Source organism: Podarcis pityusensis (genome assembly GCF_964106645.2).
Source record: "Podarcis pityusensis genome assembly, chromosome: 13".
Lineage (NCBI taxonomy): Eukaryota > Metazoa > Chordata > Lepidosauria > Squamata > Lacertidae > Podarcis > Podarcis pityusensis.
The window spans coordinates 18,550,343-18,564,838 of record NC_138038.1 but is presented as its reverse complement, the minus strand read 5'-3'; the positions used below and the strand labels follow the sequence as shown (position 1 = coordinate 18,564,838).

Genomic DNA, 14,496 nt, shown 5'->3' with positions numbered 1-14,496 from the left:
TGAATGGCAACAGGTATTTTTCCTGGGTTCTTTTTGTCCCGAGGTTGGGGTGGAGGAGACAGACAGGGGTTTTTTGTTTTTATGTGTGGGGTTTTGGTATTAAAATCACATCTTGCATGCACCATATTCCCAGAGCCTGCTAAAAGCAGACGACTGCCACGAGGCCTTGAAAAGAGAGAAAACCGCAGGAAGGCCTCTTTGTAACCTGAAGCTCTTCAGCAGAGCTTAAACGATTCTTAAGTGCTTGAATGAGGTTCCTGAAAGTTACAGGTTCCCTTTGTTGCGGAACCTAGGGAAGGAAGAGAAAAAGGCACTTTCCCCTCTTGGACTGAAAGAGAGTTCTGAACAGTTTGGCTCCCTTTCCTCGCAAGACTCTGAGAACATTAATTGACCCATTCAAAGGTATCATTCCACTTTGCTGTCTTTTTTCCATGCTAGGTGGTAAAAGATGAAAGGATGTTCCGCTTCCCGTTGTGGCACTTAGCTCATTTCCCAGCTCCTTCAAGTAGCAAGTGTTCAGACAACCTCTTTATGTCACACTGCAAAGCATCGCCTAGATTATTAACAGCACACATTTTTAGTCCATGCTGCATCGCAGAATGATAATAGATGTGAGGTGGGGAACCAACCGCATCATTGTCAATGCAGAAGTAAATTCTATGGAGCACAGGATTGCAGCTTTGATGGGCCATCAATCGCTTAGACTAATCAATTTGGGGGGGCGGGGAGAAATCAACTGAATGATTAAAGTTAACAAATTAAAGTTAATTTGGCAGCATAGTTTTCTTTAAAAACAATGATACAGTCATACTCATGTTACATTTGCTTCATGTCACGTTATTTCAGGTTACGTCCCGGGGTGACCCGGAAGTACCGGAAAGGGTTACTTCTGGGTTTCGCCACTCGTGCATGCGCAGAAGTGCAAAATGACGTCATGCGCATGCACAGAAGTGCCGAATCGCAACCTGCAGGTGTGCAAATGCGCCGCTGCAGGTTGCGCTCTTTTCATGTTGCGATCAGGCCTCCGGAACGGATCCCGTTCGCAACCAGAGGTACCAATGTAATTATAATACAGTGGTACCTCGGTTGTCAAACAATCTGTTCCGGAAGACTGTTCGACTTCTGAAACGTTCGACAACCGAGGCACAATGAACGGTCAGTAAATTCATTTGAGAAAATTGACCATTGCGCCTCAGAAGCCGTCCAACTTCCGAGGCACATTCAAAAACAGAAGCATTTACTTCCGGGATTTCAGTGTTCGAAAACCGAAATGTTCAACCAAGGTACCACTGCATTTTTACAAAACCCTGGAGATGGCAAGCCCTTTCTTCAGGAGAAGGAAGGCTTTTTCTCCTCTACCTGCTGTGATTTCACCACTGCCGATTGACTTAAAATATATCTTACTTGTCGATTGTTCTACAAAATCATAGAATCGTAGAATTGCAGAGTTGGAAGGGACCCCGAGGGTCATCTAGTCCAACTCCCTGCCATGCAGGGATCTCATTTAAAGCATCCATGACAGATGGCTATCCAACCTCTGTTTAAAAACCTCCAAGGAAGGAGAGTTCACAACCTCCCAAGGGAGACCATTCCACTGTCTAACAGCTCTTACTGCCAGAAAGTTTTTTCCCCTGATGTTCTCACACTCTGCTGGATAGTTTTGTTGTTTTAATACGCTCTTCAGTACTGGGGTGGCATCTCTGAGCCAAGAAGAGGTAGATAAATAGATTGTAATAAAAGTAGAGGTAGAACACATGATTTTTACGTGCACCATAGCAAATGGTTTAGGTCCTTTGCTCCCATCAGAAAGTGATGTTAGGAACAGGTTGTACATCAAGACCCTTCTAACCCCTGTATCCAGCAAGTGTTACAATACAGTGGTACCTCGGGTTACAGACGCTTCAGGTTACAAACTCCGCTAACCCAGAAGTAGTACCTCGGGTTAAGAACTTTACCTCAGGATGAGAACAGAAATCGCGCAGCGGCGGTGTGGCGGCAGCGGGAGGCCCCATTAGCTAAAGTGGTACCTCAGGTTAAGAACAGTTTCAGCTTAAGAACGGACCTCCAGAACGATTTAAGTTCTTAACCTGAGGTACCACTGTATAAGCCAGGCTAAGTTCCTGGTGAGGTGATGGCCTGGGTGAAGGAACGATTAAGAGGAACGAAGGACAGTGGCTCTGTGTGATACAGCGAATGGGTGGGGCTGGGTGGGGCCCCTCCTTAAACTCACAGGGAGCCTCTCATTCCAAACTACAGATGGGCAATCCCCCCCCCCAACTACATCAAGTTGATCTAGAAATGAATCAAAGAATTCCTGGAGGAGCAGGGAGGGATGCGGAAAGAATTCTGCTTATTTTCCAAGCCTGTCTGAGACAGAGAAGAATTCTAAACTGAGGTGGAGAAGAATTAATTGGCTGGCTCTAAAACAGGCATGAGGGACGCGGGTGGCGTTGTGATCTAAACCACAGAGCCTAGGACTTGCCAATCAGAAGGTCAGCGGTTCAAATCCCCAGGATGGGGTGAGCTCCCATTGTTTGGTCCCTGCTCCTGCCAACCTAGCAGTTCAAAAGAACGTCTAAGTGCAAGTAGATAAACAGGTACCACTCCAGCGGGAAGGTAAACGGCGTTTCCGTGCACTGCTCTGGTTCGCCAGAAGCAGCTTAGTCATGCTGGCCACATGACCCGGAAGCTGTACGCCGGCTCCCTCGGCCAATAAAGCGAGATGAGCGCTGCAACCCCAGAGTCGTCCGCAACTGGGCCTAATGGTCAGGGGTCCCTTTACCTTTAAAGCAGGCATAGGCAAACTTGGCCCTCCAGAGGTTTTGAGACTACAATTCCCATCACCCCAGACCACTGGCCCTGTTAGCTAGGGATGATGGGAGTTGCAGTCCCAAAACATCTGGAGGGCCAAAGTTTGCCTATGCCTGCTCTAAAAGCTTTGAGGTGGGGTTTTCCAAGCCTGTCGTGGAATAACTTTGATCGCATCCTGGATAGCTCAGCTGGTTAGAACGTGGCGCTGATAACACCAAGGCTGCAGGTTCCATTCCTGTATGGGTCAGCTGTGTATTCCTGCATTGTGGGGGGCTGGACTAGATGATACTCAGGGTCCCTTCCAACTCTACAGTTCTACGATTCTTTTCCAAGGATGGTGAAACTTTGGCTCTTCTGATATTGCTGAACTACAGCTCCCATCACCCCTGACTGTCTACTGTGGTGACTGGGACTGTCGGCAGTTAGAATCTGACATGGGGAGAGCCCAAGGTTTCTCTTCCCTGGTCTGCTCTGAATAGAAGCAGAAGATCTCTCGCACATAACACTCCTTTACAGCCCTGTTATGGGAGGTTTCAAGTCCTCTTAGCCAGAGATGCTACAGGATGAACCTCAAACACTTCTGCCTGCAAATCATGACCCATCTGAAGGTCCTCCCTTATTTTTCGCAAATTGCACAATACTTCCCTGGCCCCAATAGAGGGGGGCGGACGACTTACAGAAGAAATCAAACACCCTTATGATGTTCTCGAGAACATCTCACTTTTCCCCCCCCTTTGTAAAGAGTACTTCCTGCTTCCCCCTCTAGTTTTCTTATTTAAAGAAGAGGGAGAAAAAGACAAGACTGATGATTCAGGTGTCCTTGGCTACTCCACCATCTCCCAAGGCCAACTTTTGTAGTTCTTGCTTGGTTTCAGAAAGCGGCATTTGTGATTTTGGTGGTAATTACAGCAGCAGCATCAAGGATCGCATTCGGGTTGCTTTTTCGGTTCCCTTGCGTAGGAGTCGCCAGGCACGTCATCTCCTCCTTGGCACAGAAGAAGTGTGCCTTGTGACGGCATAATTAATGCTGTGCCAACGCTGGCAAATTAAGTGACTCTGTGCACCGCCAGAATGACAGGAGAGTCACGTTCCCGATTAACAGACTCCTGGAGAGGAGAGTGGAGAGTGCCGAGCTCCAGCAAATGAAACACTGGGAGCCCTCTTTAAGTTTGCCATCGCCACTTTGAAGCTGTGCCTGCCCAACACCTGGTGCCACGTACAATGTCAGATGTAGGGCAAGGGGGTGTGGCTTTCCCCAAAAAGTCTTGAAAGCCATTTGGCCCAGAGGTTCCCCACCCATGTCTATGAGAGAGAGAGAGGTGGAAGGGAGAGAAAACAAGTCTTTTAATATGGGTCTTGCCCCTTGCAGTTTTTACAAGTTCTTGTATTGCTAATAATTAGATGATCATGTATTTTTAATAATTAAATCATAATTGATTCTTCATGTAAATACATATATATATATATATACACACACACACACACACACATATACATATGTACATATATGCATATACAGTGGTGCCTCGCAAGACGAAATTAATTCGTTCCGCAAGTTTTTTCTTCTTGCGAGTTTTTCGTCTTGCGATGCACGGTTTCCCATAGGAATGCATTGAAAATCAATTAATGCGTTCCTAAGGAAACCGCCTTCAGACCAGGTCCGGGGACAGTCTGTCCCCCGACCTCTTCTGAAGGCTGGGGGGGGGGGGGACAAGGGCTTTTCTTCCCACCCCCAGCATTTTAAAAAACCCCGGGACAGCGGAGGACTTCTCCGCTGTCCGGGGCGATCTTAAAATGCTGGCGGGCGGCATTTTAAAATCGCCCGGGACAGCGGAGGACTTCTCCGCTGTCCAGGGCGATGTAAAAGCCCCTGGGAAGGCAGGCAGGGGGGGACAAAGACTTTCGCCCCCCGCCCGCCTTCAGAAGAGGTCCTGGACCTCTTCTGAAGGCGGGCGGGGGGCGAAAGTCTTTGCCCCCCCGCCTGCCTTCAAAAGCCGTTCGGGAAGGCAGGCAGGGGGGAGCAAAGACTTTCGCCCCCCGCCCGCCTTCAGAAGAGGTTCTGGACCTCTTCTGAAGGTGGGCGGGGGGCGAAAGTCTTTGCCCCCCCCCGCCTGCCTTCAAAAGCCGTTCGGGAAGGCAGGCAGGGGGGAGCAAAGACTTTCGCCCCCCGCCCGCCTTCAGAAGAGACCTCTTCTGAAGGCGGGCGGGGGGCGAAAGTCTTTGCTCCCCCCCCGCCTGCCTTCAAAAGCCGTCCGCGATAGCGGGAAGCTCTTCCCTGCTATCCCGGACTGCTTTTAAAATGCTGGCGGTGGGGAGCAAAGACTTTCGCCCCCCGCCCGCCTTCAGAAGAGGTCCTGGACCTCTTCTGAAGGCGGGCGGGGGGCAAAAGTCTTTGCCCCCCGTCTGCCTTCAAAAGCTCTCCCGGGAAGGCAGGCAGGGGGGAGCAAAGACTTTCGCCCCCCGCCCGCCTTCAGAAGAGGTCCTGGACCTCTTCTGAAGGCGGGCGGGGGGCGAAAGTCTTTGCTCCCCCCCCGCCTGCCTTCAAAAGCCGTCCGCGATAGCGGGAAGCTCTTCCCTGCTATCCCGGACTGCTTTTAAAATGCTGGCGGTGGGGAGCAAAGCCTTTCGGCCCCCGCCGGCCTTCCTGGACCTCTTCTGAAGGCCGGAGGGGGGGAAAGGCTTTGCTCCCCACCACCAGCATTTAAAAGAGGTCCCCGGAGATTTCCCTATGGGCTTTCGTCTTGCGAATCAAGCCCATAGGGAAATTCGTCTTGCGAAGCGCCTCCAAAACAGAAAACCCTTTCGTCTTGCGGGTTTTCCGTCTTGCGAGGCATTCGTCTTGCGGGGTACCACTGTACATATCTATATATATCTATATATCTATATATCTATATATTTATATATACACACACACATATACATATACACACACACACACACACAGAGCGGTACCTGGGGTTAAGAACTTAATTCGTTCTGGAGGTCCGTTCTTAACATGAATCTGTTCTTAACCTGAAGCACCACTTTAGCTAATGGGGCCTCCCGCTGCCGCTGAACAATTTTTGTTCTCATCCTGAAGCAAAGTTCTTAACCCGAGGTACTATTTCTGGGTTAGCGGTGTCTGTAACCTGAAGCGTCTGTAACCCGAGGTACCACTGTATATATACATACGTGTGTGTGTGTGTGTGTGTGTGTGGCCCTAAAATTAAATCATTCTGTTTGATTAGCAACTATTGTTATCTATGTAAAAATTCCACAGCCCCAAATATCAGTACAGTGGACGCTCAGGTTGCAAACGTGATCCGTGCGGGAGGCACGTTCGCAACCCGCAGCGTTGCATCTGCGCATGCGCAGGTTGTGATTTGGCACTTCTGCGCATGTGCAAAGCATGATTTAGTGCTTATGCGCATGCGTGAGCGCCGAAACCCAGAAGTAACCTGTTCCGGTACTTCCAGGTTCGGCGCGGTGCGCAACCCGAAAACGCGCAACCCGAAGTGTCTGTAACCCGAGGTATGACTGTACCTTTCAAAGTCAGTTAAACCAATTCAGTGATTAATTGCACAGTCCAATTTGTGTCTATTCAGAATCATGTCCCACTGAGGACCTACAGTACAGGCCAAACCGTATCTACACAGAAGAGCACCCTACTGAATTGAACAGGGCTTACTCCCAGCTAAATGTGGGGTGAGGATTGCAGCCTTCCTCCCTTAGGCTGCTATCCTGTATGTGTACGCACACACTTACCCAGGAGTAAGCTGCATTGAACTATGTGGGACTTGCATGCATAAAATTGAGATGTAAACACTGGAACCCTGATAAAATAGAAAATTAAGCATGGAAAACAAACCAAAATCTGACTAATTTCTTCCGGTCGTTTGTGAAGCACAGCAACCCCGTTGACTTCCCGCAGCTCGTCTCCAACGTGAACAAGACCTAAAAGGCAGAGAAAGAGAAATATTAAAAAGAGCTTGCTTTCTCGGATAGGAAAAATCCCATTCATTCCTTGCAAAAATATCCAACAGCCTGTGCGCAGACAGAATGAGCAGAACAGAAAAACAAAACAAAACCTTCCGTGGTCCATTAAATTCCATTAAAAGCACAACTTTGTGTTTTCTGCTCAGCTATGAAACTCAATCGGTGACTTCAGACCAAACTCTAGACAGGATTGGACAATAAACCATGGTTTATGAAGCCAGGAATGAGCAGTGGGGCAGAGTACTCCTCTCTGCCCTGCCCCATCTCCTGGCTTCTTCTTCTGCTTTGTTAACTTTCCCCAGCTCAGACGTAATGGAGAACCTCTGATTTAATACCTGCCAGGCCCTTCAGGTTGTGACGCGATGTTGGGCTTCAGCCCCCATCACTCCCATTGGCCACGCTGGCTGGGGCTGATGGGAGATGGAGTCCAACAAGCTTTCGAAGGCACTACAGCTCTGGAGGGCTTGCTGTATAGGGTTGATACAGTCTTCCAGCCCAGATGATTGCAGGGAGGGAAATGTAAATAAACCGCTGTCCCAATGCGACGAAGCAAAAAAGCCTCCTCAAATGCAGATGTGAGCATTACGACATCATATTGTGACCTTTCAGAACAATTTCCACCAGGCAAGGAGAAGACTGTGCAAAGCAATAGGACTGCCCTTTGGAGAATAACATCTCCCATAATCCACTGCAATCCATCACACCGTTAGCCAAAAGTGCAGATGACAGCAAAGGTTGCAAGGTTTTTAGCTGGGGCAATCAGAATAAGGTCCACTCTTTGACTGCTGATTCAGGACCCTAAACTTTGTTTTCTACAATTGACTTTTTATTTTGTTCTGTGTATATCACAATGTTCTTTTGTTGCTATGGCCGATGGCTGACGCAAATAAAGTTTCATTCAAATTGAATTCACACCGTTAGCGAGCTCCTGGGAAGAGCATATTTGGGGGCTTGCTTTTTCTTAACCTTGGGTCTCTAGATACTGTTGGACTACAACTCTCATCATTCCTAGCCAGAATGGCAAGTGGTGAGGGATGATGGGAGTTGTAGTTCAAGAACAACTGGTGCCCCAAGGGTGAGAAAGGCTGTTCGAAGCTTCCAGATTGGTTGAATGACTGTGGGTGGGGTGGAACCCTGAGCCAATCAGAGCACAGCTTGCACTCTCTAACTTCAACACAGGGAAACGGAAATCTAGCTGCTGAAGAGACCTACCGCTACGATCAGCAGCCCCTCCCCTCATGATCCGCGCCACGATCACAGCTCCGGTGTGCTCATCCCGCCTGATCGTCGCACCCTAGAATGCAAAGAGAGACAGACTAATAGAACCACAGAATTAGCAGAGCTGGAAGGGACAACTAGGGATCATCTAGCCCAACCGCCACAATGCAGGAATATTTTGCCCGATGTGGGACTTGAACCCACAACCCTGAGATTCAGAGTCTCATGCTCAACCAATTGAGCTATCCCGGCTGTCAACCGTTGATGCACAGCTCTTGGCTGGCCCACGAGAGCAGCGCCGCTGGATACTCTCAGTGTTCCTTAATGCTTGGCTTTGGAGCGAACAGTGGCAAAAAAGCTCCCCATTTTATGCTGGTTAGCTGGTTTTAGGATACTGGACGCAGGCGGCCCTGCAGAGACCCCGCTGCAAAAATCAGAACGGGCCTTTGACTCTGGACCAGTACACTACTGGCCTCTGAAATTTCCATTTACCTGTCTTTTTTAAAAAAAATTATTTATACTTTTCAAATATATACATTTCACTGATTTTACATGCTAGAACTTGACTTGTTATTTTGACATGTTAAAAAAACTTGACTTCCTTCCCCCTCTTTCTGCGGTTCCTTACACTTTTAATATCTTCTGCATATCTAAATTAACTTAACTTACTAATTTATTTATCTTCTTTAAACATATACTCTTATGTAGCTGCAGGTTATTACAATAATCCTGGCAGTGTTTTTATCTTTTTTATCTGTTTACAATTTATCTGTATATATTCAATAAACTGTTTCCATTCTTTTATAAAAAGTTTGTTGTCTTGATTTCTTATTCTTCTGGTAAGTTTCGCCATTTTTGCATATTCCATAAGTTTTTGTATCCATTCTTTATTTGCTGGGACTTTTGCTTCTATCCATTTTTGGGCAAGTAACATTCTTGCCGCTGTAGTTGCATACATGAATAAATTTCAATACAGTACAGTCATACCATGGTTTTCAAACAGCTTAGTTCTCAAACGTTTTGGCTACCAAACAACCTAAACCTGGAAGTGACTGTTCTGGTTTGCGAACTATTTTGGGAAGCTGAACATCCGACGGGGCTTCCGATTGGCTGCAGGACCTTCCTGCAGCCAATCAGAAGAAGCTTTGGTTTCTGAAGGTTTTGGAAGTCGAATGGACTTCCGGAACGGATTCCGTTCGACTTCCAAGGTACGACTGTACAATTTAGGTAGCTCTATCCCTATAATACGTGGGACGCGGGTAGCATTGTGGGTTAAACCACAGAGCCTAGGATTTGCCGATCAGAAGGTCGGCGGTTCGAATCCCCCCGGTGGGGTGAGCTCCCGTTACTCGGTGCCTGCTCCTGCCCACCTAGCAGTTCGAAAGCACATCAAAGTGCAAGTAGATAAATAGGTACCGCTCCAGCGAGAAGGTAAACAGCGTTTTCACGCGCTGCTCTAGTTCGCCAGAAGAGGCTTAGTCATACATAAGCCGGAAGCTGTACGCTGGCTCCCTCAGCCAGTGAAGCGCCGCAACCCCAGAGTCGGTCACGACTGGACCTAATGGTCAGGGATCCCTTTACCTTTACCTTATCCCTATAATTCCCAAGAGAATTATAAGGATTTTCCTGTCCTAGCTAAATGCGCTCAATGTGGCAATGCCAGCCAATGGCAAAGGCTTTAAAATGAGATTGTGCAGAGGCTCAACTCATATCTTAGCCATGAGAGTGAAATGGAACCTCCCTTTAAGTACTATCCATGCCCCCGTGCCCTGCTAGTGGGGCTTCCTGGAAACATCTGATTGGCCACTGTGGGAAGCTAGATGCTGGCCTGTTCAATTCAGCAAGCTTTTTCTCCTGTTCTTGAAAGCCCTTTCGCTGCCTGTGGCACAGGCCGTGAGAATACATACGCACCAAAGGCTCTTTATTCTTCACCAGGCGAACTATTTTCACAGACTCCTCGTCGAAATCCTCATCAATGTTGTCCGGCAAAGGAGGGAGGACAGGGTCAAAATTCTTCTGGGCAACCGTGTCGTGGACAGCAAGCATGGCCTTGGGGTTACAAGGGAATGGGAAGACAGAGGAAAGAGGCACAGGGCGTAAGGAGATGGGAACGGATTCTTGAAGATTTCCAAGAAGGACACATCAATCAACTAAGGCAGGTGTCAGGGAACTGCCATCGGCTCGGGGCGAGAGGGGAAAAGCCGGATGGATTACAGAGAGCCCCCAAAGATCGTGGGAAGCAGCACCTCCTCAGCGGAGGAGAGTAACCACGCCTCCAGTGGAGAGGAGCTTCAGGGCTCGGAGGAGGTGAGGCGGTGCCAGGACACTTTGCCTGGGCAAAGCGGGGAGGAGAGAGGTCCTCTGTTACCCACACCCTCCCTCCTCAGTAGGCTTCCACGCCGAGAGGGGAGGCGCAGATTGGGCGTCAAGAAACTACTCTGCTGGGGAAGGTTTAAGGAGCGCCCACTCTCAGATTCTGCCAGTGAATGAGCCAGCCACAGGATAGTGGCACTCTGCACAGAGAAAGTTTATTTTAGCATCAAAAGCAAGGCTTCACAGCTGAGCAGGGAGGCATTTGCCTACTTGCTCTCGAGCAACCCCTTGGTACCCTAACAGCAGGCATAGGCAAACTCTGCCCTCCAGATGTTTTGGGACTACAACTCCCATCATCCCTAGCTAACAGGACCAGTGACACAATTTAGAACAGGTCAGCCGCATCACTCCGCCACAAAAATACCAGCAGCACATTCCCAAACTATCTCAAGCACCCAAGCAGCAACACCAAAGTCAAAACAATTCAAAGGAGCTTGTCAGCCAATCATCCCAGCCTGGATTCCTTTTTAATCTTCTTTATTTGCGAAGCCTAAAAGATAAATCGTTTCTATGCAAGAAAGAAAAAAAAGAGAGCAATCTTTAAAAGACATTGGGGGCGGGGAGAGAATACATGAGGTCGGGCCTTATTGTGTAACTTATCATTCCAGAAAGGGAGTCCAATTTTTGACAAACTGTCATTTAAAAATCTTCAGAAGTTTAAAACTAATTGGAAATTGGAGCTACAGAAGATAACCTCCAAAATGCAGCTGCAGAACATTTTTTTCTGCTATAAGGATATTAACAATTAGTTCTAAGTAAACTGTTTCAATACATTCATTCAAGGAGCGTAACAGTGACAGCAAATGAAGACCTTCTCAGAGTAGACCCACTTAAATCAATAGACAGTTACTTAAGTCCATTGATTTTAATGGATCTACTATAGAGTATGACTAACACTGTCGATCACCCGTTTTCAATTCTGTTTTCGCACATTTAAGTTCAAGATGTTAGTCTAATACCTTTGTTTTACTATTCACGTTCAGAATACATGTCGACAAACAGCTTTTACAGCAGATCATCTTCTGCAAACATCAATCTGCGTATCTTTTTGTAACAGATACAAAAATACCTATGTGGAATTCGATACCATTAGTACATGACTTTGAAAAAGCTCCCTCACAGGTCAGATATAACCAAAGGGAAACAAATATTGTTGCCAGCTTTCTAATAACTATCAGCAAGAGCGACGCCCTAGTGGGCCATCCTCAGTAGTGTAGGTCATAGAGGGGGAGCCACAACTGGAAAGTCCCTGTTTCTTGTTCTCACCAGCCTTTGAAGTCTGGGGTACCTGAGCTAATAAGGAGAATCTGCACCCTGGAGTATCCTGAAATACACTGCTGGGGCTTTGAAGTTTAATATTAGCACTTTGAACTGGGCCCAGGCATCAAATGCAGCCAGTATCAGCTTGCCAATAAGCATATCTGCATGATATCCACAGGTTGTATTGTTGGGTATGCACACCTAAGAAATGTAATGTTTGAAGCACAAGCCACTCTCAATCCTGAGCACTTATCAATAAGAGGAGTAGCAGAAAGCTACCCACAGACCCAATTCAGACATAATGCAAAACCATAGAGTGTGCTAAAAAAAAAAAGAGTTAAGAATCCACACCAAGCCATAGTTCAGAGATAGGAGTCTGCTTTCCTCCCCTTCCCTGTATACTCAGCATTCAGCTTTGCAAGTTCATCAGTTCATGCCTGTCCTCAGTGCTTTTTTTCCATTAAAAATGTTTAGGGTTACTCTCATTTTTACTCAAGAAAATCACCATTTAATAGTTCAAATTGGAGGAAATAAATACAGTAAATCAGGCATAGGCAAACTCAGCCCTCCAGATGTTTTGGGACTACAACTCCCTTCATCCCTAGCTAACAGGACCAGTGGTCAGGGATGATGGGATCACTGGTCTGTAACCTGAAGCGTCTGTAACCTGAAGCGTCTGTAACCTGAGGTACCACTGTAATTTTATTAGGCGTACCCTGTCTATCAGACTCAGTTGCCCCAGCCACTCTGGGTGGCTTCCAACATATATAAAAACATAATAAAACGCAAAACATTTAAAATTTCCCTATACAGGCCGTCTTCAGATGTTTTCTAAAGGCTGTACAGTCATACCTTGGTTGACGAACGCCTTAGCAGCCAAACGTTTTGGCTCCTGAACGCCACAAACCGGCAAGTGAGTGTTCCGGTTTGCAAACGTTCTTTTGGAAGCCGAATGTCCGGCAGGGCTTCCGCGGCTTCCGATTGGCTGCAGGAAGCTCCTGCAGCCAATCGGAAGCCGCGCCTTGGAAGCCGAACATTTTGGAAGTCGAACAGACTTCCAGAACAGATTCTGCTTGGCTTCCAAGGTACCACTGCGTGGTTATTTTACCTCCTTGACTCAGGGGGTCACACAACTCCATACCCTCCAACATTTCTCCAATGAAAATAGAGAAGGGATGCGGGTGGTGCTGTGGGTTAAACCACAGAGCCTAGGACTTGCCGATCAGAAGGTAGGTGGTTTGAATCCCCACAATGGGGTGAGCTCCCGTTGCTCGGTCCTTGCTCCTGCCAACCTAGCAGTTTGAAAGCACGTCAAAGTGCAAGTAGATAAATAGGTACCACTCCAGCGGGAAGGTAAATGGCGTTTCCGTGCACTGCTCTGGTTCGCCAGAAGCGGCTTAGTCATGCTGGCCACATGAGACGGAAGCTGTATGCCGGCTCCCACAGCCAATAAAGCGAGATGAGCGCCGCAACCCCAGAGTCGGCCACGACTGGACCTAATGGTCAGGGGTCCCTTTACCTTTAACTCAGAAACCGGGACGGCTTCTGTAAATCCGGGATTATCCCTTGAAAATAGGGACACTTGGAGGGTCTGTTAGCGCAGCACACCCCCACAAGGACACCTGTTTCCAAATTGGGATTGCTGAACCCCAGGCCATCTTTAATTCAGTCTCACTACCGCGCCCCCACCCCTGCAAGCATCCGCAACAGATACTGTTGGTGGTATATGAGCAATTGCTTTTGCACAGCAGCATCTTTGGAGAGATAATCTTCCTGGCGCATAAGATCCATGCATGCGAGCGAGTGTGAAAAAGAACACCCTGCTTCCTTGGCTTTCTCTCTTCATTTCCCCTTTAAATTATCTTCCCCCAGCTTTTCCCGCATGTTTTATTAGATCGGCGATAAATCTAAAGAGAACATAATTTCTGCGCTTGCCTGGTATCATTAAATATTTCATAGAATGGATCTGAACTGGCAGCCAGCCATAAAGCTGCAGCAGAGACTTATGGAAGAAGTATTTTTCCACACTTCAAGGGATAAGTTGGCTTCCGAACAACTAAATGCATACCGATGATGGGGAAGGAGGGAACTACACAGAGTTATTAGGAACCCTGAATGGTGGTGTTAGAAGGCAATAAGGCTGCTTACACACCATACATTTAAAGTACACGTAAAGCACACATCCCCAAAGAACTGGAGTTTACCCCTCATAGAGTTACAGTTCCCAGCACCCTTAAACAACAGTTCCCAGGTTTCTTTGCAAGGGCAAGCAATATTCATTAAATATATGGTGCGTCCACAGCCTAAGAAACTGAATCTGAAACCCCATCTGCACTATAAATTTCAAGTAGTCTCTCACCGCTTTAAAGCAGTCATGGCTTCCCCACAAAGAATTCTGGGAAGTATAGCTTGTCACGGGGGCTGAGGGTTGTCAGGAGACCCCTATTCCTCTCCCAGAGCTACCGTTTTTCAAGGTGGTTTAACCAGCAGCCCTTCTGAGGGAACTCTTGGAATTGTAGCTGTGTGAGGGGAATAGAGATGTCCTAATAAAGGTAAAAGGTAAAGGTAAAGGACCCCTGGACGGTTAAGTCCAGTTAAAGGTGACTATGGAGTTGCGTCACTCATCTTGCTTTCAGGCCGAGGAAGCCAGCGTTTGTCCACAGACAGCTTTCCGGGTCATGTGGCCAGCAGGACTAAACAGCTTCTGGAGCAACGGGACACCGTGACGGAAACTAGAGCACACGGAAATGCCATTTACCTAACACTGTTTTCCTTCCTGTCATAGCAGTACCTATTTATCTACTTGCACTGGCATGCTTTCGAATTGCTAGGTTGGCAGGAGCTGGGACAGAGCAACAG

At 47.6% G+C, this 14,496-nt stretch overlaps 1 protein-coding gene across 6 annotated transcripts in view; it reads right to left on the bottom strand.

Moving 5' to 3' along the window:
- Nucleotides 1–14,496, bottom strand: part of MPP3 (MAGUK p55 scaffold protein 3) — a 91,130-nt gene that overhangs the window by 54,512 nt on the left and 22,122 nt on the right. For all 6 annotated transcript variants that reach the window (XR_013978986.1, XR_013978987.1, XM_080979361.1 and 3 more), the window contains exons 6-8: nt 9,916–10,053; nt 7,999–8,080; nt 6,659–6,744 (exon numbers count right to left, since the gene is read on the bottom strand). Coding sequence is in view for 4 of the 6 variants with exons in the window: in XM_080979361.1 (XP_080835487.1) it covers nt 6,659–6,744; nt 7,999–8,080; nt 9,916–10,053 (306 nt within the window). In the remaining 2 variants the exon portion in view is untranslated. The remainder of the gene's footprint in view (nt 1–6,658; nt 6,745–7,998; nt 8,081–9,915; nt 10,054–14,496) is intronic.